Source organism: Ipomoea triloba, chromosome 13, assembly GCF_003576645.1.
Source record: "Ipomoea triloba cultivar NCNSP0323 chromosome 13, ASM357664v1".
Lineage (NCBI taxonomy): Eukaryota > Viridiplantae > Streptophyta > Magnoliopsida > Solanales > Convolvulaceae > Ipomoea > Ipomoea triloba.
The window spans coordinates 22344142-22369295 of NC_044928.1; the positions used below are offsets into that span (position 1 = coordinate 22344142).

At 34.7% G+C, this 25154-nt stretch overlaps 4 protein-coding genes across 5 annotated transcripts; 2 read left to right on the forward strand and 2 right to left on the reverse strand.

The window, feature by feature from the left end:
• Positions 1-687: 687 nt before the first annotated feature.
• LOC116001365 (protein FAR1-RELATED SEQUENCE 5-like) lies at positions 688-4250 on the forward strand. Its single transcript, XM_031241246.1, has 6 exons — positions 688-813; positions 1319-2384; positions 2731-3359; positions 3415-3614; positions 3723-3789; positions 4198-4250. Exons 1-6 carry the CDS (start codon positions 693-695, stop codon positions 4248-4250), a joined length of 2136 nt encoding a protein of 711 aa, XP_031097106.1. The 5' UTR covers positions 688-692.
• A 317-nt stretch (positions 4251-4567) lies between these two features.
• On the reverse strand, positions 4568-5532 carry LOC116001366. The gene is made up of 4 exons (XM_031241247.1): positions 5522-5532; positions 5272-5350; positions 4868-5074; positions 4568-4779 (listed from the first exon to the last, which is right to left on the reverse strand). Exons 1-4 carry the CDS (start codon positions 5530-5532, stop codon positions 4660-4662), a joined length of 417 nt encoding a protein of 138 aa, XP_031097107.1. The 3' UTR covers positions 4568-4659.
• Positions 5533-12703: 7171 nt separating this feature from the next.
• On the forward strand, positions 12704-15952 carry LOC116001635. Its single transcript, XM_031241530.1, has 2 exons — positions 12704-12896; positions 14309-15952. The coding sequence occupies exons 1-2, from the start codon at positions 12824-12826 to the stop codon at positions 15844-15846; spliced, it is 1611 nt and encodes a 536-aa protein (XP_031097390.1). The 5' UTR covers positions 12704-12823; the 3' UTR covers positions 15847-15952.
• A 1917-nt stretch (positions 15953-17869) lies between these two features.
• Positions 17870-20648, reverse strand: LOC116001502 (50S ribosomal protein L24-like). Of its 2 annotated transcripts, none has more exons than XM_031241372.1 (5): positions 20509-20648; positions 20274-20369; positions 19582-19685; positions 19373-19509; positions 17870-18370 (listed from the first exon to the last, which is right to left on the reverse strand). In XM_031241372.1, exons 1-5 carry the CDS (start codon positions 20632-20634, stop codon positions 18288-18290), a joined length of 546 nt encoding a protein of 181 aa, XP_031097232.1. In that variant the 5' UTR covers positions 20635-20648; the 3' UTR covers positions 17870-18287. The 2 variants fall into 2 exon arrangements, with proteins under 2 accessions (XP_031097232.1, XP_031097233.1); XM_031241373.1 differs by lacking the exon at positions 17870-18370 and adding an exon at positions 18422-18767.
• Between the last annotated feature and the right edge of the window lie 4506 nt (positions 20649-25154).

Genomic DNA, 25154 nt, shown 5'->3' on the forward strand with positions numbered 1-25154 from the left:
ATATTAACTAAAGACACAATTATTGCCCTAGAATCTACAATGCAAAGTAGATCCTGATCCATGGTACGAAGTATAACAGTTGTTCTACTTATACTCGGGCCACCATGACTTTCCTTCCTCTAGTCCACCAATACCTTTATTTTGTTTGGCAAATTTTTATGTGAATCATGATCCACACAGTGCTGTGTGGATCATAAAAAAGTACATTTTTAATACATCAAAAGTACATTATTTGAGTACTAAAAGTATATTTCTGAATACAAGGTACATTTTTAATATATTAAAAGTACATTATTTGTGTACTAAATGTACATCATGTGATAATATACAAAATAATGTATTTTTAAGACTCAAATAATATACTTTTTATTTATGATCCATGAAGAATACTTCTTGGGTCAAGCCAAACCTTTCCAATAAAAGAGGCTATGCGGTCCCATGCCCCGCAAATTATAACATGCACCGTGGTGGACGTAGCATTGTGCACCAGGAATCAAAACGACGTCTTTTTGTCCATTAGGCAGTAAGTGGGCGTTATTTTGGGATTCACGTCCGTTTCCTCCGTTAACTTCCTAATATATATATATATATATATAAAAGCAGTGAATTTGAATTGTTTGTGTTTTGGCGGTTATGGCGATCTTCTTCTCCGATCTGTGAACTCACGAATAACAAATATACAGTCGTAGGATATGGAAGGCGTCAATTCGCAACAGGAGGTGGTTGCGACTGAAGAACTCGATGATGCGGTTGGATTGGCTATTTCAGGCGATGATCCGGTTGGATTGGCTATTTCAGGCGATCGTAATCCAGGTTTTTTATGTTTGATTTTGTGATTTTGTTTGTGTTTATGAAAATCATTGAATTCGCATGCTTTGATTCGTGTGTTTTGATTATTTGATACTGGTTTTAGGATTGTTTTATGATACAACTATGCGATTGGAAGGGTAGAAGATGAGTTTTCTGTATTTGTGTGGATATTATGTGTATTCTTTTAATGAATTGTGAGTGTTTCAGGCAATGTTTCTGTGTATTCATTGTAGTTGTATGTAAAAACAGAGGGTGTATTGTGTTTTGTTTATCGAATGTCAGTCTGGTTGATTTTTGTGTGTTTTTGTGAATATTCTTTGAACTCAATATGTGTATTGTGGTCAGAGTGTTTGTGTATTCATGTTAGCTGTAATGTAAACACAAGGTGATGTGTGTTTTGTATTTTGGGTTTTCAATATTCTGTGTATTCTAGTTATACACTATGTATATTGTAGGCATGTATTCTGTGTATTGACTGTAGGGGTACTTAAACACTGTGTTTTTGCAGCTGTTCAGGACTTGTTAGGGGTGTCAGTGAGTTCTATTGAGGAAGCATATGAGGTTTATAATGATTATGCTTTCAGGCTAGGTTTTAGTATGAGGAGGGGTAAGCAAAGATATAGTGCTGGTACAAAACAATTGAAGATGAAGGAGTTTAATTGTTCAAAGTCTGGGTTTAAAAGGGTTTTAAGAAATGGAAGTTATTTAAAAGTTGATGTACGGACAGGTTGTCGTGCATCTGTTCAATTTGATTTAGATGGGAATGGGATGTGGACTGTGACAAAGCACCAGAAGCTTCATAATCATGAGTTTGTTCCAACGACCAAGAGTTATCTTCTACGGTCACATAGATCAGTGTCTAGAAATCATCTTTCCTACCTAAAGGATTTGAAGAAGAGCGGCGCTTGTGTGGCTGATGGTTTACGGTTTCTTAAAACACAATCAGGGGGGTCACCACTCGTTGGTTTTACAAGCAGGGATGCATATAACTCACTGTGCACTGATGTATTGAACAATTTGGATGGAACCGACTCAAACACATTAATTGAAATATTTAGACAAAGGCAGTCAAGTGAAAAGGATTTTTACTTTGATTTCGAAGTGGATGATGAGTCAAGGTTGTGCAGCTTTTTTTGGAGAGATGGGAAAATGATGCGAGACTATGAATTGTTTGGAGATTTGTTAGTTCACGATACGACGTATCGTACTAACAAATATGATATGATTTGTGGTCCATTCGTTGGTCTGAACCATCACTGTATGAACGTAATGTTTGGATGTGGTTTTTTGTTGAACGAGAGGATTGAGTCGTTTGTATGGTTGTTTAGGTCATTTTTAAGATCAATGAATGGGAAAAGTCCCCAAAGTATAATGACTGATCAATGCGCTGCCATGGCTGCTGCTATTTCCCAAGTTTTTCCAACCTCAAGACATCGCCTATGTATATGGCATATCGGTGAGAATTCAAAGAAGCACATCAAGGGACTAAGAAATCAAAAAGATTTTCTAGACATATTCAATTGTCTGTTGAAACATACAGATACGGAGGCAGAGTTTGAGCTTTATTGGACAAGGTATGCTTTTCATTAAAAATTTTGTGTATTGGTGATGGTATTTATGTTTATTTAGTTATAGTATTATGTGTATTATATTTTTCCCAATTGCTTGCATTAGTATACAGAGTTGGCAATTCTCACCCAGATTATGTGTATTCTCTTGATATATTCTGAGTATTGTAGTGTTAGAGTATGTTTATTCTATTGATTCTGTGCTTTCATTCCCATGCCTTCATATCTGATAATACTCCCCTTATATTCTGTGTATTCAATTGAATGATCCTGTGTATTTGTATATGAGAGTCTGTGTATGCATTATATTATATGAATAGGTGTAGTTAATATATATGTTATGGTATTCCAGGATGGTCACAACATACAAATGCCATAATAATTCTTGGATTGAAAAGCTGTATGAATGTAGAGAAAAATGGTGCCCTGCATTTAACAAAGATTATTTTTCTGGTGGTATTTTATCTTCACAAAGGAGTGAAACCACAAATCACTCTATTTCTAGAAGGTTATCCAAGACTGTTGGGCTATGTGATTTCTATAGCTCCTTTGTTGGTGTTGTTTCGGAGTGGAGGAGTAGAGAGAACGGGGAAGATGTCCGGTGTTCCCAAGGTGTACCTACAATGGCTATGGATCACATTAAGATTCTTTCACACGCTAGGGATATTTATACGATTGAGATATATTACTTGTTCGAAGAGCAGTTTTTGAAAGGGGCATCATGCTATCAAGAGTGTGTTCAATTTGAAGGTGGTGTGTATAAGTATCACGTCTGGAGGCCGGAGGTTGATATTATTAGGCATGAAGTGATTTTTAACGTTAGAGAGTTAGATATTTGGTGCAGTTGCAAGCTGTTCACTGAAACCGGGATCTTATGCTGTCACTGTTTACGCATTTTAAACGTGCATTGTGTGTCTGAAATTCCAAATAAATATATTCTGAAGAGATGGACTAAAAGAGTTTTGGAAGACGAGAATGCTGGTATTATCCCCCCCATCTCAGTGCTTTAATGTTCCCTCTTCTGTTTGGACTTTAGAGATCACTAGGAAATTTCAGAAGTTGGTTGTTTATTGCCAAGAAAACAGCGAAGCACGCAAAATTTTTGAGCAAGCAGTGTTAGATGCCAAGAGAAAAGTTGAACATGAGTATGGCCCTATTTTCTTCGAAGGTGAAGATTGTGATGTGGAATCGTCGAGCGGTGTTATAAAGGATCCATCAAACAGGCGGTTGAAAGGGGTACGCAATAGGAGGGTGACTAGTGTGATTGAAAAGAAATACAAGAAAGCAAGGGGTCGAAAGCAGCTTGCTCATATAGCTGCATCTAAAACAAAATCGGTGGGGCAGTCTCAAGTTGAAGATGATATTTCTAATATTGCTGGTAATGGATACCTGGTGCATCCAATGTCTGGAGGTTCAACTTTTTGTCATGTTAGGTCAAATTCAAATCAAGAGGACAATTAGAGTGTGTCTTAATGTTTGTTAGTTTTGTTTTTTCAAGTCATGCAGTTGTACTTTTTATACACAAAACTATTACAAGTAATACACAGACTGTTTCCGCAAGATACACAGAAGTATTTACCAAAACAACAGAAACCATTTGGTGTTATTTCTTTACATTGCACTCTGTAATACACAGAGTGATACTATGTAATACACAGAACACTACTGCCGAATACACAGAATATGAAGTGCACTCTGTAATATGTTTTTAGAGTTAGAAGTACTGCACTCTGTAATACACAGAGTGATACTATGTAATACACAGAACACTACTGCCGAATATACAGAATATGAAGTGCACTCTGTAATATGTTTTTAGAGTTAGAAGACAGAGGTGGAAGCCAGGGTTTAGCATTAGGGTTTATGGTTTAGCACCCATTACTATGTATACAGATATATTGTTGAATACACAGAGTTGAAGTCAATAATACACAGAATATTACTATGTAATACACAGAATATTACTATGTGTTATGGTTTTAGGGGTTAAGGTTTAGTCTTAGATGTATGGGTTACCATTAACTGAATACACAGAAGGACAACATGTAATACACATAATGTTACCGCGTAATACACATAATATATAATTGAAGTCATTCTTGGAATAAATTTTGTAATCAACAGAATAAACTTAATAGATATGGCACCCTATAATATAAGATGTGACAAAAAGCTTTTTTTTTTTTCATTTCAGAGTTAGAGTAGTTTCCGAAATAAAGAACACATATCAGATACTTGTTTCAATTTCAGTTTACAGGATTCAACATCTTTACAAACACGGTCACTTTGATTGTTTGTAGAGTTCTTTGGCTGCATTTGTCACCTCTGATAGAAGGGTATTCCATTCTGACATGAGTATTGTTGCGGCATATTTAGCTCTCAGTGATGTGAGGAATGTATTCTGAAAAAATAAAATGCAAAATTAATTAGAAATGAATTGTTAAATATTTTAATATGGAAGAAAGTTGAAAGAATAGTTTTATACTCACATCTTCAGGGCCTCCAGTGAGTCCTGCATTCCAGTCTTCTATTGATGTGCCTGTGTAAGTCTGCATATGCCTCATCGAGTATATGGCACAGTCTACAGCATTTTCTTCGTTTTGCCAAGGCATCTGCACGTATTGCACTCTCATTTGTTTCATCTTCTTTGCAAGTGCAATCTTCTTTGTTGCGAGATACTTGGTGAAGGCAATTAACTGTAGAATACCGATATAGTTGTGTGTAATTAGTATGACAGAATACACAGAATCACAGCATGTAATACACAGAATATGTAGTCTAAGTCCTATACAGAATATACTTTGTAATATACAGAATACACAGAATGAAATGTTAGAATACACAGACTCACTCAGTAGGATACACAAAATTTAATAGAGATAAGATTTCTTACTAGTTTCTCCGGGCAACCTTCATACTTGTCTACTGCTTTAATTCCTTCAGGAACAGGCCTGTTGTCAATTATTTGAAGTCTGGATGTCAAAAAATTAAAGCACAACAGGTAGAAATGTTGGTGCCTGAGGATACTAAAGAATACCTGTTAAGAGTAGTCAGAAAAAATAAATCAGTTTGTGTTATATGGACAATTCAAATGAATAATATACAGAATTTAAATAATTAAGGTATAGTTATTTTGTACTTACAAGACTTGCATCACTGAGATCAAGAGAAATCGACTCGAGTTGGTGATCAATTGCTCCGCAGAATTCTTTCAAAATTGCCTTTGAGGCAGCACTTTTACTATGCAAATTTGTTGCACTTTCCAACGTCATCTGCAAAAATTTGTTTTTTTTTTCTTGTTATACAATGCATTGGTATGAATAAAGGAAAGAAAAAAAAAAGTTTAGAGTAAAATGTTTACTTACAAAAGCAATTTCTGAGAAGAAAACCCTTTTTGGCTTGTCAATTGATCTTCTCTTGTCCATTAAACTCATCAGTTGGCACCAAATTTGCACGATGTTGGTAGATACATAACCGGATGCCAATGACATGAAATCCTCCCGGTTAGCAACCAAATTGTTCCCTATGTAGAGCATATCACTACACGAAGTAAAATATAGATTAATCATAAGGAAATAACATGTTAAGTAATATGATGTATGTCTAGTAAAAGTTATCAAAATGGAACTTACTTCATTGAATATTGACCATCACAAGACAAGAATGCATAGTCTGAAAAGATTTTTTGTTTAGCTGAAATGTTTGTCAGCTTTGTCCTGTTTTGTGCCCAATATGGTGAGCGTAAGGCCAGAGGAAGTTGTTTTAACTTTCTTTGTGGTCTTTTCTTTGTGTGGACATCTTCAACTTCCTCTTCAGACTCTGCAAGGATGCTGTGTATACACAGAAATATAATAGTCAATACACAGAATGATAGCATGTAATACACAAAATACTACCATGTAATACACAGAATATATAGTCTAAGTGAATTACAGAATAAAAATTTTAATATACAGAATACACAGAATGAAATGTTAGAATACACAGACTCACTCAACAAGATACACAGAATATAAGCACAAGTATTAGTAAATTATAAAGTGCTATAAGCATAGGTGTACCTTTCAAATTCAAGTTCTGCTGGTGTTTTTGGTGTTGAAGCAGATGGTATTGAAGTAGATGGGGCTACTTGTTGCTCTGTAGGCACTCTAGAAATATTTTCAACCAATGTTTCCAAAATGGTTGCTATCTCGGGAGATCTTGGAGACGTCATTGCTTCTCTTTGTGTTGTTGGTGGTGGGGTTTTCTCCAGTGTAGGCTGGGTTGATTTTACTCTTTGTGATCGCCTTCTTGGGGATGGGGTTGCTGTTGGTGGTGTTGTTGCTGCTACATGTGGTGGTGCTATTGTTGCTGGTGCTGCTGCTACTGGTGCTGTTGGTGGTGGTGGTGCTGCTGCTGGTTGTGCTGTTGTTTCTGGTGCTGCTGCTGCTGGTGTTGCTGGTGATGTTGTTGCTGGTTGTTGATCCTCATAATGTGGTGGTGATGGTGTCGGAGTTAACAGCTGGAAAGAAGGTGCATGGATTTCAGGAGAGATGTTCCTCATTGTTGCATAGAATGCAGCTTCAAGTTCAGCAACTGCCTCTAAGAAGCTTGGCTCATTGAAGACATCATCATCCTTTAGCAAGCTCTCGGGTGGGACCGGTGGGCTTGGATTTGGACTTGGTGTTGGATTGACTGTGTGGGAGAAGTTGACAAAAGTGTTCTTTATGATCTCAGCCGCTGAATTGTTGGTTCCAATTCCAGCCATGACTTCTCCAAACTCTGCAATGCTAGAACTCATTTTTTTCAGGGAGTCAGTAACTCTCTGCACAGCTTCAGACTCAATTGGTTTATGAGTCACTTCCTCCTCAAGCATTAGCCTTCTGTCAATCACTTTTCCTCTACCATACTTCCCTGTCTTCCTATGCATTTTAAGCGTTGCTTTAAGGTCTTTTGTTGTCCATTCTCTAATGGTTGGAGGGTTTTGTGTGAGGACAAGACCTCTGATCTAGACTCGATCAAGGTAAGAAAGCTTCAAAGAATTTAAAAAAAAACAAACAAAGATTAGAACAAACATTTAGTGGTTATGATATATGACTTATGGTTTAGTATTTAGGACTATGCACAGAGATATATAAGTGAATACACATAATGAATAACTACAATACAAATGTGTGGACATGGATAAACAGAAACCTTCAACAGAGTACACATAGAATACACAAACTCAAGGCATTTTATTCAATAATTTATAGAATTATAAGAATAAGTAAGTATTGTATACCATCATGAAAGTTGCAGGGCCACTGTATGAGGAATCATGGTTTGATTTCCAGGCCTCTACAGTGTCTAGCAGGCTCTTTATGGTGTAAGCACACCAATTTAGTTCTTTGATTTTACTCACATCTTGCAGTGAGTATAGAATCCTGTAATTGCAGAAGGTGTTCTTGTAGCCCCTTATCAGTGTTGTAACCACGAAGATGACAAAGTCACGCTTGAACATGTCACCACTGTCTTGTCTCTCGACAATCTTGTTTAGCATTTCAGTGGTTGTTGGGGTTCCCTTCTCTACCCCCCATCTCAGTCTCCAATCCCTGACCAAAGCATTGAATCCTTCAGTCTCATTACTGGATGTGCCCTCGACGACAGGGATTTTGCCACGCGTGAGTCCAAGTGTAGATTGTACATCATCCTCCGACAAACACAGCTCATCTTCACCATCTCCAATTTCAATGGAGCATCTTTCTATGTCCATCTTCTTTAATATGTGCTTGACTAGCACACCATCACAGTGAGTCACCTTGATGTCCAGTAGTGGTCCAAATCCTATATCCTTTACAGCTTGATGCTGATCCTCGGTTAAACTACTGACAAGGCTGAACAACTGCTTGGGAGTTGTTCGAACAGTAAAGTATTTCTTTGGTTTTGGGTTGTCTTCTACTACTTCCTTCCCCTTCTTTGTTTGTTTTGTTGCAGGGTTCTTTCTCTATTTTTTTTGCCTGGATTCTGTTTGTGCTTTTGACGTAGCTGCACTCCCTCTCTTTCTCTTTCTTCTTTCCAAGGCAGTTGCCAGGACTTGATCGCTTTTATCAGAACTTGACATTGCTGTCACATAATAGAAAAGACAGAATTAACATGCTAGAATACACAGAATGACATGCTACAATACACAAAGTCTTTAACACCAATACACAGAATCTAAGCCCTAATATCAATAACCTCAACACAACAATGTGGATAAAATGCTAGAATAAACAGAGTCAGTAAGAAGAATACACAAACACATTAACAAGAATACACAAACTCAATAACAATAATACACAGAATATAAACCCTAGTTTCAATAACCCAAATTCAACAATGTGGATAAAATGATAGAACACACAGAGTCAGTAAGAAGAATACACAAAGACATTAACGCGAATACACAAACTCAATAACAATAATACACAGAATATAAACCCTAGTTTCAATAACCCAAATTCAACAATGTGGATAAAATGATAGAACACACAGAGTCAGTAAGAAGAATACACAAAGACATTAACGCGAATACACAAACTCAATAACAATAATACACAGAATATAAACCCTAGTTTCAATAACCCAAATTCAACAATGTGGATAAAATGATAGAACACACAGAGTCAGTAAGAAGAATACACAAAGACATTAACGCGAATACACAAACTCAATAACAATAATACACAGAATATAATTCTCATTGTTATCAATCACCAAGAATATTGGAAACTTGGAATCAACAATGTCGGAATGGAAACTTGGAATCAACTTGAAAATCAACAATGTGGATGATAAAATGATATAATATTGAGAATCAGTAAATGTTCATGCTAGAATGCGAATGCAAATGCATATGTGATATATATACAAACATTATGTTTTTTTATTTTGCACAATGTCGTTGATCAACAATGTTTGTTAAATTTTTACCTTTTAATTCCGTGTGTTCTTGAATAGTCGATGAAGATGTGTATTTGTTGTTGATCAATGCGTATCTGTGCTGATGTTCTTGAGTTCTGGTGTGAATCGTCTGTCTTTTGCTTTTGCTTGAGAGTGTTGCTTGCTTGGTCGGAGTGCAGCGGGAGTGTAGTGAGTGGAGCGAGAGAGTCGGAAGCTTGTTAAGGAAGACTCTCCGTTGCTTATATACTTTAATTTAAAAAAAAAATAGCGGTGATTGGATGGACTAAACGGCGTCCGTCCCATCACTTAGTGGAACGGCGCCGTTTAGTCCCACGGTGCACATTGCTATGTGCACCGTGGTGTAGGGTATAACAATTGCCCATGCCCCATGATGTACAAAAAGGAAAAAGATAAAAGTTAATTTAAGTTGAAAAAGATTTATATAAATAACAAGGTAGAGATGTGTTTATGTTAATGGTGCTACATGCATCATGATCCACAATATAATTATTTAGGTAATACGTCCATCACAGGATACAACAGACATCTAAAGCCTATATATATATATATATATATAACTGCACACCCACCGCTTATAACTCACAAGTCACACCGGCTCACCGAGCCTTCGCAAAATTCACCGTGCCTTCAGCCTTCGCAATTGTCTTCGGCCCTTCCCAATTCGCAGTGTCTTCGACGGTTCGGCCCTTCGCAATTCACAATTCGAAAATCGCAAATCACAGATTCGCAATTGCAAAGCCAAAGGTATTTAAGTATTTTAATAATTTTATGAATTGACTTATTGGCGATTTGGCGAATTGCCGAAAAATGCTAGAATGCATATTATGTATATTAAATTATTAATATTAATTATATTATATTATGTATAATGTATTGTTGACTAGCTTGTTCTAATGTTTAAGAGTTTGGAATAATTAGGAATTTTATTTTGATTGCATAAATTAGGAATTTAGTTTTTGATTGCAGATTAGGTTGTATTGTTTTTTAGGAATCCTAATACAATTCTAAATTATAATTATACTGTTGTTTTAATGTTTAAAAGTTTGGAATAATTAGGAATTTTATTTTGATTGCATAAATTAGGAATTTAGTTTTTGATTGCAGATTAGGTTGTATTGTTGTTTAGGAATCCTAATACAATTCTAAATTCTAATTATCCTGAAGTTTTAATGTTTAAGAGTTTGGAATAATTAGGAATTTTATTTTGATTGCATAAATTAGGAATTTAGGTTTTGATTGCAGATTAGGTTGTATTGTTGTTTAGGAATCTAATACAATTCTAAATTCTAATTATACTGTTGTTTTAATGTTTAAGAGTTTGGAATAATTAGGAATTTTATTCGAGTAAAGCAGACAGAATTTTTTTGTAATGATTATTTTTGTATTTAAAAAATTGTTGCAAATTTTCTAATATTATTTCATGTTATTTGATATTATCATTTTTTAATATTATTAAATTTAAATCTTAGTTTGTTTCACATAGAGGCTCTTTTTTTTAATTTCGCCCCGGGGCCTATGAAATGTTTGGAACGGCCCTATATATATATATATATATATATATATATATATATATATATATATATATATATATTATTATAGAGCAGGCATTTGTTGTAATATAACAACAGACACCTTAAAGTAATTTTTTCCGCATAATTAACTATCACCATCCCACCACACAACACATATATTCAATTTTTTACTGTTCATTTTGTACTAGTGTCCAAAGTATAGTAGTACTCCGTATATAATTTCAATATGTTTTCTACTATCAGTTTGTGGTTTTGGTATTGCAAGATTTGACATTATAACAGTGAAATTTTATTACTAGATACTATAGTTTTGGAATGACTTGATTTTGTTTTTGGTCTTAGATTTATAGGTAATAATATACTTTTAGGTTTTTTTTTTTCCAGAACATCTCATTTGATCAAAGTATTATTTTGTCATGATTATTTTTGATCCTATGTCAACAAAATTGTTGAAATTCCATAAAATACAAGGATATTTAGGTCTTCATCAATTGTGAATTTTTTTCAAGAAAATAAAAATAAAAATATAACAGGTCAACCCACTTTGTATTTTTTTTAAAACAATGAATGAAATTTTCTTATATTTAACGATATTTCAACTATTTTGTTGACTGGATAGCAAAAATGGTAATGTCACAATAATANAAAAAAAAAAAAAAAAAAAAAAAAAAAAAAAAAAAAAAAAAAAAAAAGATGTTCTAAAAAAGAGATTAAAAGTGAAATGTCACATATAAATTTAGGACAAAAATTGGATTTAATTCTTTTGAAACTGTACCCAAATTATAGACTACCTAAAACGACAAATTTATATGTGGACCATGGTATAAAACGGTGTCGTTTCTTTTCATGAAAAGAAACGGTGTCGTTTCTTTTTTCATGAAAAGAAACGGCATCTGTTCCGTGTAATTAATTTTGTTTGTATAACATATTCAGTTTCATTTTATATACATTGTAGTTTTATTTCAGCACAACTAAAGTATCATTTTGTTTTTTTCAAAAAAAAAAAAAAAAAGTATCATTTTGTTTCAACTATAATTTTATTTGACATTATATATACAGTAGTCTTATTACTGTTAGACTTGTTATTGAATTTCATTTTATACACATTGTAGACTTATTAAAACATCACTAAATTATAATTCTAATTCAACTACAGTTTCATTGGACAATATACACTCAAATATGTGAAACTGTTATTCAGTTTCATTTTATATACACTGTAGTTTCATTACAACACAACTAAAGTATCATTTTTATATTATTACAGTTTCATTTGACAATATACACTCAATATGTGAGGCATGTTATTCAGTTTCTTTTTATACATACTGTAGTTTCATTTCAATTCAATTACAGTCTCATTTGACAATATATACACTCAATATGTGAGACATGTTATTCAATTTTTTATATATCTTGTAGTTTCATTTCAACACAACTAAAATGTCATTTCAATTCAATTACAGCCTCATTTGATAATATAAACATAATATGTGAGACAAGTTATTCAGTTTCATTTTGTTCTGAACACACCAGAAATACAGGATTTGTTAAATATAACGACCACTGTTTCTTTACTTAAAGAAACGGTGCCGTTTTCAGACAAAAAGTGGTCCACCGTATAACAATTGACCTAAAACCAAATAGAGAAATTGCGTGAAATTAAAGTTTTGGGCAGTCCAAAGATAAAACATTAAGGTGGAGTAGAAATTAAAATATAACTTGCACGAAACTAAATGTTGTATATATGAAGAAGCATGTTAAGGGTGATTGCATTTTGACTATAAATTTGCATTATACTGTACATATTGCTAACAACCTCTCATCATATCCTACGTTGGAATTGAAGCTACATGCATATATAATTCATATATATATTCATCCATTTGTTCATTATCTTCTTATTATAATAACCTTACTTCTCTCATCATCACACTTCACAACACTTTATTTATTTATTTGGGATTTGGTGTTCAAGAATTGTGAGTAATGGGAAATATCCCTACTTTGCCTATTGATGCCACTTTCAAGTTTCCATCCCCATTACCCACTTGGCCATCAGGTAAATTATCAACTACTTTTAGTTTTTATAATATTACTTATTTGGGCCTTATGCAAGCTCAAATTATAGCAAATTATATGTAACTTAATATAAAGTGACATTCAGATTATGTGTTTACAGTTAATATTTTAATATATTATGTGTTTGTAGTTATCAGATTATGTGTATGTATAAATAAATTAAAACACATATTATGTTAACTATAAGCACATAATAAGCAGTTAACATATTATGTGGACCAAGTATAACAATTAGTAAATTATATCATGGGTCATAGTCCACCTGACATTGTGGACCCTAGTCCAAAATAATTTTCAAATTATGTACATGCAGTTAATATATTATATACTTTTAATTAACAAATGATATACCTAAAAATAAACTAAATATACATAATATATTAATTGTAATTTGAATTATAATTTATTTACTGAAAGTAATAATATGTTAACTGCATGTATATAATTTAGACAAGGTTCACGGTATGTATGGTGAACGTGGTTCACAATATAATAATTGAATTTTGACCTATCAGTTTTTGTTAAATTTCGCTTTGTGTTTTATGTATTTCAGTTAATTGAATCATTTCATTATTGATGATTTGATGTTAACAATTAATCCAAATCTTTATCTTTTAACCCAACCATTTCATGTTATCATTATTTAATTAACATACAACTTGTAAATATTAAAAATCAAAAAAAAAAAAAAAAATCCAGCACTCATATTCGTCTGCAAGCTTAGTCGACTGCATTTTATACTCTCCATCGAGTTTGAAAAAAAAAATTAAAAAAATGCACTCCATAATACTTTTTGTTGAGCAATAGAAAAATATTATATTTTTGTTAAAAAATATTATTCGTCTCACATTAAATAATCTTATACAAAACCAATCATATACATACGTATAAAAGCATATGTGAAACCATTTCACACGAGATCAATCTTATATTTCTCAATATTTTGTTTACTAGCTAAGTTTCATTTTATACATACAATTGACAATTAATGCATTATAGCAACACTAAAGTTAATTCTACTATATATATTGTCAAAAAAAAAGTTAATTCTACTATAGATTTATTTGACAATATACATATACTCTATTCGGTTTCAATTCATTTTATGTGTACGTACAATAGATTCATTATAGCAACATTAATTTATCATTTTAATTCTATTACGGTTCATTTAACAATATACATATACTCTATTCGCAGTAACGCCGCTATACTAGATCATGGTTCATTCACACGGTTGCATAGATCATGATACACCGTATAAGATTGTAATGATTGATAATATACGGATTGGAGTACAATGTTATTTTAGCCTTTTAGTTATTATATATATAATTTGTTTTGGGCAATATATATATTATTATATTAAAAACTTGAAGCACATATATATAGGTGGTGGTTTTGGAAGTGGATATATTGATCTAGGTGGACTACAAGTGTGCCAAATTTCAAATTTCAAGAAAATATGGACGACTTATGAAGGAGGGCCTAACAATGTTGGGGCAACCATTTTTGAGCCTTCTTTAATCCCAGATGGATTTTCCATGCTCGGTTCTTATGCCCAACCCAACAATCAACCCCTCTTCGGTTGGGTTCTCGTCGGAAAAGACAACAACAATGGTGAAATCCTAAAGCCCCCAACGGATTACACTCTTGTTTGGAGCAGTGAGTCTTTGCCCATCACCCAATCCGCCCATGCCTACATTTGGTCACCAGTTCCGCCGCCGGGTTACGCCGCCGTTGGCCACGTCGTCACCACCTCGCCGGAAAAACCCTCCGGGGAAAGAATCCGGTGCGTGTTCTCCGGGTTCACTGATCAGTGTGAGGTTGAAGATTGGGTGTGGGGACAAGGCAAATCAAGTGACTCAAATGGTTTTAATCTCTATACTATAAGGCCTAGCAATAGAGGCACAGAGGCAAAAGGCGTAAATATAGGAGCATTTGTTGGGAGTTTCGGAGAAAATAACGTAGGAACATTCGCGTGTCTGAAAAACAACAGCCTCATATCCTCGTATTCCATGCCAAACCTTAGCCAAATCGAAGCGTTGTTTAGGGAATATTCTCCGGTTCTATACCTCCACCCTCTAGAAACCTACCATCCCTCCTCCGTAAACTGGTTTTTCTCCAATGGTGCGTTATTGTACACTAAAGGACAAGAGACTAATCCTGTTCGTATCGAGCCTGGTGGGTCCAACCTCCCCCAGGGCGGGTCAAATGACGGTCTGTACTGGATAAACCTTCCGGTCGACAGCAATGAAAAGGAGAGGGTTAAGAAAGGAGACTTACAAAGCTCAGAGGTTTACTTAAACATAAAACCCATGTTTGGTGGGACTTTCACGGATATAGCCATATGGATATTCTACCCTTTCAACGGCCCAAGCACGGCCAAACTGGGGCAAATAGAGATAATCCCACTGGGAATCATAGGCGAACACGTGGGAGATTGGGAGCATTTGACTCTCAGAATAAGCAACTTCAATGGGGTTTTAAACAAACTCTACTTGTCGGAGCACAGTGGAGGGTCATGGGTGAATTCCCCCAATCTGGAGTTCTTCAACGGGACCAACAAGCCCGTGGCGTACTCTTCCCTGAATGGGCACGCGAATTACCCAAAACCCGGGCTGGTTTTGCAGGGGATTGGGGATTTTATTGGTATCAGGAACGACACGGCCAAGAGCGCGGCGGTTTTGGACACCGGGCTGAGATTCTCCGTCGTAGTGGAGGCGGCGTGGGTGATGTATTGCAGGGAGTGGGGGCCTAAGATTACGTATATAAGTGGGGAGGATATCAAGAGAGTAGAGAGCTTATTGCCAGTGGAGTGGAGAGGTGTATTTGAGGCATTGATCAATCTTTTACCAAATGAGTTTTTTGGGGAAGAAGGGCCTACTGGCCCCAACATGAAAGCTAGTTGGAGTGGGGATGAGAAGTGAGGATCAGTGAAGTGAAAGAAAAAAAAAATATGTGGCTCACTTTTTCTGGGTTGAATTATGGAGTGTGCTATATATATAAGTTAAAGACAATAAAAAAAAAAAAAAAGGGATATATAGAAAATTATGAGGTGAGGGTATCTATAATGTTATTAAATAAAAGTAATGTAAGTAGTAGTGTACTTGCTCTTTATTATTAATAATAAAAGTAAATAAAAGTAACTCCTTAAAATTAAAATAAAACATTCATTTTGTTGTAAATATAAATATTTATGTGGCCATTATCCCACTTTCTCTGATATATATATTATGGAGTATTATATATGGTTATTTCGGATCATTGTACACATTTTTCCAATAGACAATGAACACAAGATTGATACAATAGACATTGATATTACAACACATTTAAGAATATCATTCTCCTAAGAAAAAAAAAATATTGATAAACTTCCTCCAATTAGGAATAACCATTCACTTTGGAGGAAAATCCTTTTATCAGCAACTCTCCTCCATTTAGGAAAATCATCCTCTTTAAACAAGAATTATTTTTTACAATTTTAAATTCATTTTCACTTGTATTTACCTTATTTCTTTTAAATTTCCGTAAAATATAAGAATATTTAGGTCTTCAATTATGAAATTTAAAAAAATTAATAATAAAAATATAGCGGGTCAACCACTTTGTAAAAAAAACAAAACACAAAAACAAAAAAACAAAAAAAAAAAAACAAAAACAAAACAAAATCAAAATGTCTTTGTATAAAAATGAAATTAACTCATATATATATACACTTTTAATATGGGGAGGCAAATAATAATTACTAATTTTGAATAGAAATAATTTATAAAACATGAAAAAATAATAATAACTACTCAAGATTCCCTGATTTAGTTAGAAAAGAATCTTTTCCATTTAAAAAAAAATTGGCAAATAAACAATTTTGCATAGAAAAGTTCTTTTTTTTTTCAAAAGAAAAAACTAAATAAATTCTTTAATTACTTAAAACATCTAAAAATATCCTTCAAAATATTACATTGTTTTTTGTGTTTAACAAGTTGTACCCTACTAAGTGTACATTTGCAAAATTGACAAGTTCAAGATATAAGGGGTCGTTTAGCAACTTGGAAAAATGGAAGATTTTTCAAAAAATTGGAAAAATAAGGAAGTGGAAAAATGGAAAATGAAGAACTTGTTTACTAAAATCAATTCTCTAAAATAACTTTCCATCTCTATTCTTCTATTTCTATACAAATTTGGAGAGATGCAAAATGGATTTCTCAGTTCTTCCAAATGGAAAATGGACGGTGAACAGTGCTTCGCTCACCTGGAGGTCCCAAGTTCGAAACTCGCTAGGCGTGGCTTTCTAAAGCTAATTTCTTGTTTTCTTCTTCTTGCACGCATGCTTTGCTGACCCAGAAGTCCCAGGTCCGAAACATGTTAGACTAATTTCTTTTCTTTCTTCATGTTAAGCTAATTTATTTATTATTATTATCATTATTATTGTTGTTGTTGTTGTTGTTGTTGTTGTGTTGTTGTTGTTGTTATCATTATTATCTTTATTATTATTATTGTTGTTAATAATAATAATAATATTATTATTATTATTATTTTATTATTGTTGTTGTTATTATTGTTATTATTATTCTTTTTTTTTGAGTACTTGTTATTATTATTCTTTATTATTATTGTTGTTGTTATTATTATTATCTTTATTATTATTGTTGTTGTTATTATTCTTATTCTTATTCTTATTATTATTCTTATTCTTATTATTATTATTATTATATTATTATTATAATTATTATTATCTTTATCTTCGTTGTATAAATATACAAATGTTATATGAGATGATTGTATTTAATGAAGTTTTAAGTATTTTGTTTTGTAATCAAATTATGTACTAAAACTAACGAAACGAAAAAATTAGAGAAATGGAGAAGGAAAATTGAAAAACTGGAAAAATGAAAAACTTGAGGAATGGAGAAGAAAAAATGGAAAACAGGAGAAATGGAAAATTGGAAATGAAAAAACAGAAAAATGAAGTAAACGACCCCTTAGGTAGTGTCAAGAATACATTTTACAAGAATAAATGTGGTATATATGATCTCTTATGCAAGAATCACAAACTTGTATCACTAGACTACAAGACCACATGATAAATGGTTTTATAATTCACTAGCCTACACAGCTAGTGTCAAAGAGTTTTAGTCCCAAAACCCAGAAATGTAACATTATTGGGAGGCAGATGAAGTAGAATTTTCATTCATGTTTTGCAGTAGGTATGATGCATAGGTCAATCAAGTTAGCATATGATTATATGAAAAAAGAACATACATCATAGCCATCAATATCATCATAAGATCCAACTTGTGCCACTCACTTTCCTAGTACTTCACTGCAACAAAAGCTTTGAACATGAAAACAAATATAGTAGCATTCCTTAAAGATCTGGCATGCCTTTTCCAGTTTTCGGGTCATATGTCCTCTCCGTGACATCTTCCAATGGAGTGTCCTTCGGCCCAGCTACACAAAAGAAACAGGATAAAGCCAGAAAAATGCATTAGACCCATCAAGTAACACAAATTCGGCTATTGCTTTATTTAAGGAATATAATGTTCTTTTACAGATGAGCTTATAAGGAGTAGCTTAAGAAGATGTGCTAGTAAGAACACTTTATTGGGATAAAAACAATTGCACATCCCCACTATTCCACTAACACTCGGTGTACATTCAACCCTTAACCCTAGCTAGTCGAGACAATGATTTCAATGATGTCATGTCATACCAAAGATCTAAATAAAATGCCATGCTTGCAGCCAATCTACCATTGTTCTCCCCTTTTATTCTTGCTTATTAAGTGAGTAAAGAGATTCTGTTCTTTCACGTCTAGCTCCTTTCCACTCTCCAGACAAATTGTTTGCTGCGTTATCAATCAATTTTTTCAGTGATAAAAACCAAAAGTTTGTATACTTTTCTTTCAAGTTTTCCATTTTCCTCTTACTAATTTTTCAAATTTAAGGGTTTCAAAATAGTGTTTCAGGTTTGAAGGTTTCATCTTTATACTTTCACCTCACAAAATGACATTTTTTTGCTATCACTGACAAAATTATAATTTTATATATAGGGATGAATAAAATGATGGTTAGCAGTTTTATTTCACCTTTGTATGCAAAGTGTCAGCAGTAAAACATGCCCCTTTCAAGACTTCCCTCAGGAGATGTCCAATTGCAGTTTTCTTCCTAACTACTAATGTCACAGTATCAGTTTGAACCTCACTAATATACATCAATCAGCAACTTATTCCAATGGTTCATACTGGAAAAAGAGTGCCTGGATTTTTAAGTTATGGTCATCCTGAATTTCCAAATGATCCATATAGATTAACCATTCTATTAAGTATCAAGATGGGTTCGATTCTTGCCTCTAAATGCCAGGACCTAAGAAGCATGAGCCTTAAAACTAAAGTAGATAGAATAGCTTGAATGCATTTCCCTATATGCAAAAACAGATGGAATTTGAACTTACCAACTGATGGTCTTGGTGTAGTCCTTATCTTCAAGATCTCAGGACGAGGAATAATGGAGCCTGATGCTCCAATACCTCTGGAAACTCTTACTTTGGTGCCATCTTCCAAGTATCTGATTCCAACTTTGCATGGTTGCCTGCAAAAGCCAACATTAGGTAACAGGACTCAATAGTAAAAGGTGTTTAGACAACAACCAATGTATCCATACCCAGTCACTGGATCTAGAACCTGCACATTAGAGACATGCAATGGGGCTTCAACTGTAAATATCCCACCTTCATGACCTTGCCCTTGTTTAATATGCTTTTTTACCTGCAAAAAACGCAAATGGTTCATGTGACGAGTCATATAAATATAAGAATACCAAAAAGTACAAACATGTGGAAACATCATAGTTCTGGTAAGAAGATGGTTAATGTTAACACTAGTGTTAGTCCAAGTAAAAATTGCACATTTATGTTTATATATTACATGCTCAACACACCCCCTCACGTGTGCAAGCCTATTACTTTTGACGGGTGTCAAACCCATGATCTTTGGCATGAGGTTGGCTCTCTTACCAAATTGAAGCATTTGTTCTATCTCAACTAAAAGCCTAAGCTGATAGTTGGATTGCACATTTATGTTTATATATTATATGCTCAAGAATGACTAAATTATCTTCATGAAATCCATGCTTCATTGGAGTTACAAATAGGAGCTAGGAATAACCAAAATTCGTCACTTATAGATTTGTCAACTTCCATTCTGCTATTCAAATTCCTGTCAATTATATGCTTATGGATACAATATCATGCGCTTCTGGAATTATGGTGAAAGGGGAAAAGGGCTGCATAACTAAAGTCACCATTTTTTTCTGATTCAAAAGTCTAGTACCATAGAGAAGAAAATTTTACTAACCAGGTTTTTGCCCTCCACAATAACACGATTCTGTGTACGTACAACACGCTTAACGATTCCCGTCTCACCTTTATCTTTGCCTCTAATTATCATAACCTGGAAAATAACAAAAGGAGACAACTAACGAATTGTCACAATTTATTTTCAAATGCGGTAGACGCTTGCAGGTGGCATGGGGCAATCAAGGAGAGTGGCAAACCAATTCTAGAAGACTTCATTCATGAGTTTTACTTACATTATCACCTCTGAGAACCTTCCAGTGATGTATGAGTTTCTGAGCAGCCTTCCAACCCATTATCTGTGAGTAACATTTTAAAATCTCCAACCATATCAGGAAAATGTCATAGATGCACAAATCCATTACTAAATATCATAAAAGCTTTTTTAAAAATTATACTACAACTCTAGATTCTAGAAGCTCTTCCCCATAAAACAAGCTAAACATCAAAATTCAAGCATTACACAAATCAAATCATAAAGAAGGGCAAAAAACAAGTTTGATGCGCCCAAATGGAACCCAGACTGAAATTTCAGAATTGTAATATACAAACGAAAATACGCACTCAAACAGTAGCTAAACCCAATGCTTAAACTGTAACATTTCCATTAAGTTGTGGTGCAATTGATGGCCTTCAATAGCCATAATATGGTATATTAAAATCAGATATTGTAACGGTTGTTGTTACAACCGTTACAAAAGCCTATATTGATGGTTCAATAGGCTATATAAGAAGGGGTCCCCCACTGCTCAGGTTACTGCTTGATACACCATCTAAATTGAACCTGAGACAAGTGGGAGCCATTCTACCAGACACTTTGCAAGAATACTGACACTATCAACACATACAACAGCATCAAGCAAAGGCAATTCTAAAGACAACTATGGCTGGAGGTTAGTCTTATATTGTTAATGCTTACATNAATTTAGCCCACAGGCAATTTTTATTGCATTCGGATTTTGGATATGCATCATTTACATTGGTAATGTATGCAATTCAATTCTATTCATGCCTCAAAATTCTAATCCAAACCTTTACCTTTACAGCATCTCAATCCGTTACTCACACAGATTTGAACATCGAAGTTCCAGAACTTAGGGGCAACAACTATAAAATGTGGAAGGAAACTATTCTTCTTAATCTAGGGTGGAAAGACTTGGACTACGCTATTCACAATGAGCAACCGCCTGTCCCCACTAAGGAAAGTACCCAAGATGAGGTTGCGCTATATGAGCGATGGGATCGATCCAATCAGCTCAGCACAATGTACATCAAGGCGAAAATATCTAATGGGATTCGGGGTTCTGTTAGTGAAAAGCATAAGGATGTCCGAGCATTGCTCAAGGCTATTGACGATCAGTTCGTCACTTCAGAAAAGGCTTTAGCAAGCACCCTCATCATTAGACTCTCCTCTCTTCGTCTCACTTCCGTTAAAGGTGTGCGTGAGCACATCATGGAATTGCGTGACATTGTGGCTCAACTTAAGACTCTTGGGGTAGATATGTCGGATGACTTTCTCGTTTATTATGCTTTGTACACCCTACCATCATCATACGGACCTTTTAAAATCTCTTACAACACACATAAGGAAAAATGGTCTATAAATGATTTAATGACCATGTGTGTTCAAGAAGAAGGTAGATTGGTGATGGAAATGGGTGAAAGTGCCATGCTGGCTACGGCACGTGAGAAGTCTAAATCTGGCAAATCTCGAGGTTCCACTTCAAAGGCTAAGGGGAAAGGAAACATTCCACCTCAAGCTGACATAAAGAAGGTGCATAAGTGTTTCTTCTGTAAAAAGAAGGGACACATGAAGAAAGAATGCATCAAGTATAAGAAGTGGGTCGAGAAGAAAGGTAATCTATCCTCATTCGTTTGTTATGAATCTAATATGTCTGAAGTTAACGCTAATACTTGGTGGATTGATTCTGGTTCAACAATCCACATTGCAAACTCTTTACAGGGAATGCAAAATCTGAGGAAGCCGGTGGGAAATGAACGGACCATCTTATCAGGAAACAAGATGGGATCACAAGTGGAAGCTATTGGAACATGCAAACTTGTTTTAAGTAGTGGTTTTGTTTTGTTTTTGGAAAAGACATTTTATGTACCAAGTTTCTCCCGAAACTTGGTTTCAGTATCCAGACTTGTACCAATGGGTTTTTCATTTACATTTCAAGACAAAAGTTTGAATGTTTTTAATAAATCATCTCGTATTGGATATGGTACATTATCTGATGGTCTTTATCTTTACATTTACAAAACAATACCACTTATAGTTCATTGCATGTTCATTCCGGTTCCAAAAGATCAAGTAATAGTGAGAACTCCTCCATGTTATGGCATCGGAGATTAGGTCATATCTCCCTTGAACGTATAAAGAGATTAGTAAATGACGGGGTACTTAGTACTCTTGATTATATTGACTTCGAGACTTGTATAGACTGCATTAAGGGAAAGCAGACTAACAAGTCTAAGAAAGGTGCCAAAAGGAGTTCAAGCATATTAGAAATCATACACACTGACATTTGCTGTCCAGATATGGATATGCCAGGTCAGAAGTATTTCATCACCTTTATTGATGATTACTCGAGATTTACTTATGTGTATTTGATTCATAATAAAAATGAAGCATTGGATGCCTTCAAGTCTTTTAAGGCTGAAGTTGAGAACCAATGTGGGAAACAAATACAGATAGTAAGATCCGACAGAGGTGGTGAATACTATGGTAGGTACACTGAAAGTGGACAAGCACCTGGTCCATTTGCTAAGTTTCTTCAAGAACATGGGATTGTTGCCCAATATACCATGTCTGGTTCTCCGGACCAAAATGGTGTTGCTGAAAGAAGAAACCGAACGCTTATTGACATGGTGCGGAGTATGCTTAGCAACTCCAAACTTCCTAAGTTTTTGTGGGCTGACGCGCTTAAGACGGCAACGTATATATTAAACCGTGTTCTAACCAAGGCTGTCCGAAAGACACCATTTGAGTTATTTAAAGGTTGGAAACCGAGTTTGCAACATATGCGTGTTTGGGGATGCCCGTCTGAGGTAAGGATATATAACCCACAAGAAAAGAAGTTAGACCCAAGGACTATTAGTGGTTTCTTTATTGGATACGCACAGTCCTCCAAAGGGTATAGGTTTTATTGTCCATCTCATTCAACTAGAATCGTGGAATCAAGAGATGCTAAGTTTCTTGAAAATGACATGATTAGTGGGAGGGATAGATTCAATGATTTGATTTCTAATCATGATCATACTGAATCATGTCCTTCTATGTCATCATATAGGTTGATAATAGATTCAGTCACCCCTCAAGATCAAACGGGTATTGAACAACCTATTGAAGAAATTCCACGAGATGCTGATAATATCTCAACCGATCAACCAATTCAGGAAATTCCTGAAGCGGTAGTTGAACCGCTAACTTCTCAAGGAGATGGTAGTTCAACTTTGAGGCGATCTGTTCGAGATAAAAGATCTGCAATTTCTAGTGATTACATAGTGTATCTACAAGAGTCTGATGTTGGAGCTGAAAATGATCCAAAAACGTTTTCACAAGCCATAAATTGTAAAGAGTCTGGTTTATGGTTTGAAGCCATGAAAGAAGAAATGAATTCTATGCGGAGCAATGAGGTTTGGGACCTTGTTGAGTTGCCTAATGGGGCCAAGGCCATTGCCTGTAAATGGGTCTATAAGACTAAAAAGGACTCATTAGGCAACATCGAGCGATACAAGGCTAGGCTCGTTGCTAAAGGATTCAATCCAAAAGAAGGCATCGATTACACGGAGACTTTTTCTCTTGTATCAAAGAAAGATTCACTTCGCATAATCTTGGCTTTGGTTGCACATTTCAATCTTGAATTGCAACAAATGGATGTGAAAACGGCATTCCTTAATGGTGATCTAGAAGAGGTGGTTTATATGAAACAACCTGAAGGATTCTCTTCTAGTGAAGGCAATCATTTGGTTTGCAAGCTCAAAAAGTCCATTTATGGATTAAAACAAGCCTCCCGCCAATGGTATATCAAGTTTGACGGAGTCATTTCATCATATGGTTTTGTTGAAAGTATCCTAGACCATTGTATATACCAGAAGACAAGTGGGAGTAAAATTTGTTTTCTTGTTTTATATGTGGATGATATCTTGCTTGCATCAAATGATAAGGGAATGCTGCACGAGGTTAAACAATTCCTTTCTAAGAACTTTGATATGAAAGATATGGGTGAGGCATCTTATGTCATTGGCATAAAGATCCATAGGGATAGATCCCGGGGCATTCTGGGACTATCGCAGGAAACCTATATCAACAAAGTCTTAGAAAGATTTCGGATGAAGGATTGTTCACCGAGTCCAGCTCCTATTGTGAGAGGTGATAAATTCAGTTTGGACCAGTGTCCAAAGAATGATTTTGAAAGAGAATCCATGAAGAATATTCCCTATGCTTCGGTTGTCGGTTGTCTCGGGTATATTCAAGTCTGTACTAGGCCGGACATCGCCTTTGCTGTTGGAATGCTGGGACGATATCAAAGTGATCCGGGTTTAGACCACTGGAGAGCTGCAAAGAAGGTTTTGAGGTATCTCAAAGGTACCAAGGATTATAAGCTTGTGTTCAGGAAGATGAACACTTTGGACATTGTTAGGTACTCTGACTCGGACTTTGCCGGTTGCGTTGATTCTCGGAAATCAACTTCGGGAAACATTTTCATTATGGCCGGTGGAGCTATTTCATGGAGAAATGTTAAACAAACTCTTGTCACCACTTCAACCATGGAAGCCGAGTTCGTTTCTTGTTTTGAGGCTACATCTCAAGGTGTATGGCTTAAGAATTTCATTTCAGGGCTTAGAATTATGGATTCTATTTCTAAGCCGTTAAAGG

Bases quoted from the DNA above. Each gene is read 5' to 3' on its own strand.
- LOC116001365 (XM_031241246.1), top strand. From the start codon at position 693: ATGGAAGGCGTCAATTCGCAACAGGAGGTGGTTGCGACTGAAGAACTC. The intron at 814-1,318 runs GTTTTTTATGTT...GTGTTTTTGCAG, and splicing joins TTCAGGCGATCGTAATCCAG to CTGTTCAGGACTTGTTAGGG. The intron at 3,615-3,722 runs GTACGCAATAGG...TCGGTGGGGCAG, and splicing joins CAAACAGGCGGTTGAAAGGG to TCTCAAGTTGAAGATGATAT.
- LOC116001366 (XM_031241247.1), bottom strand. The intron at 5,075-5,271 runs GTAAGAAATCTT...GGTATTCTACAG, and splicing joins AAGGTTGCCCGGAGAAACTA to TTAATTGCCTTCACCAAGTA. The intron at 4,780-4,867 runs GTGAGTATAAAA...TTATTTTTTCAG, and splicing joins TCACTGGAGGCCCTGAAGAT to AATACATTCCTCACATCACT.
- LOC116001635 (XM_031241530.1), top strand. From the start codon at position 12,824: ATGGGAAATATCCCTACTTTGCCTATTGATGCCACTTTCAAGTTTCCA. The intron at 12,897-14,308 runs GTAAATTATCAA...ACATATATATAG, and splicing joins ATTACCCACTTGGCCATCAG to GTGGTGGTTTTGGAAGTGGA.
- LOC116001502 (XM_031241372.1), bottom strand. From the start codon at position 20,634: ATGGATTTGTGCATCTATGACATTTTCCTGATATGGTTGGAGATTTTA. The intron at 20,370-20,508 runs GTAAGTAAAACT...GTTATTTTCCAG, and splicing joins AGGTTCTCAGAGGTGATAAT to GTTATGATAATTAGAGGCAA. The intron at 19,686-20,273 runs GTTAGTAAAATT...CGTTTTTTGCAG, and splicing joins TTGTGGAGGGCAAAAACCTG to GTAAAAAAGCATATTAAACA.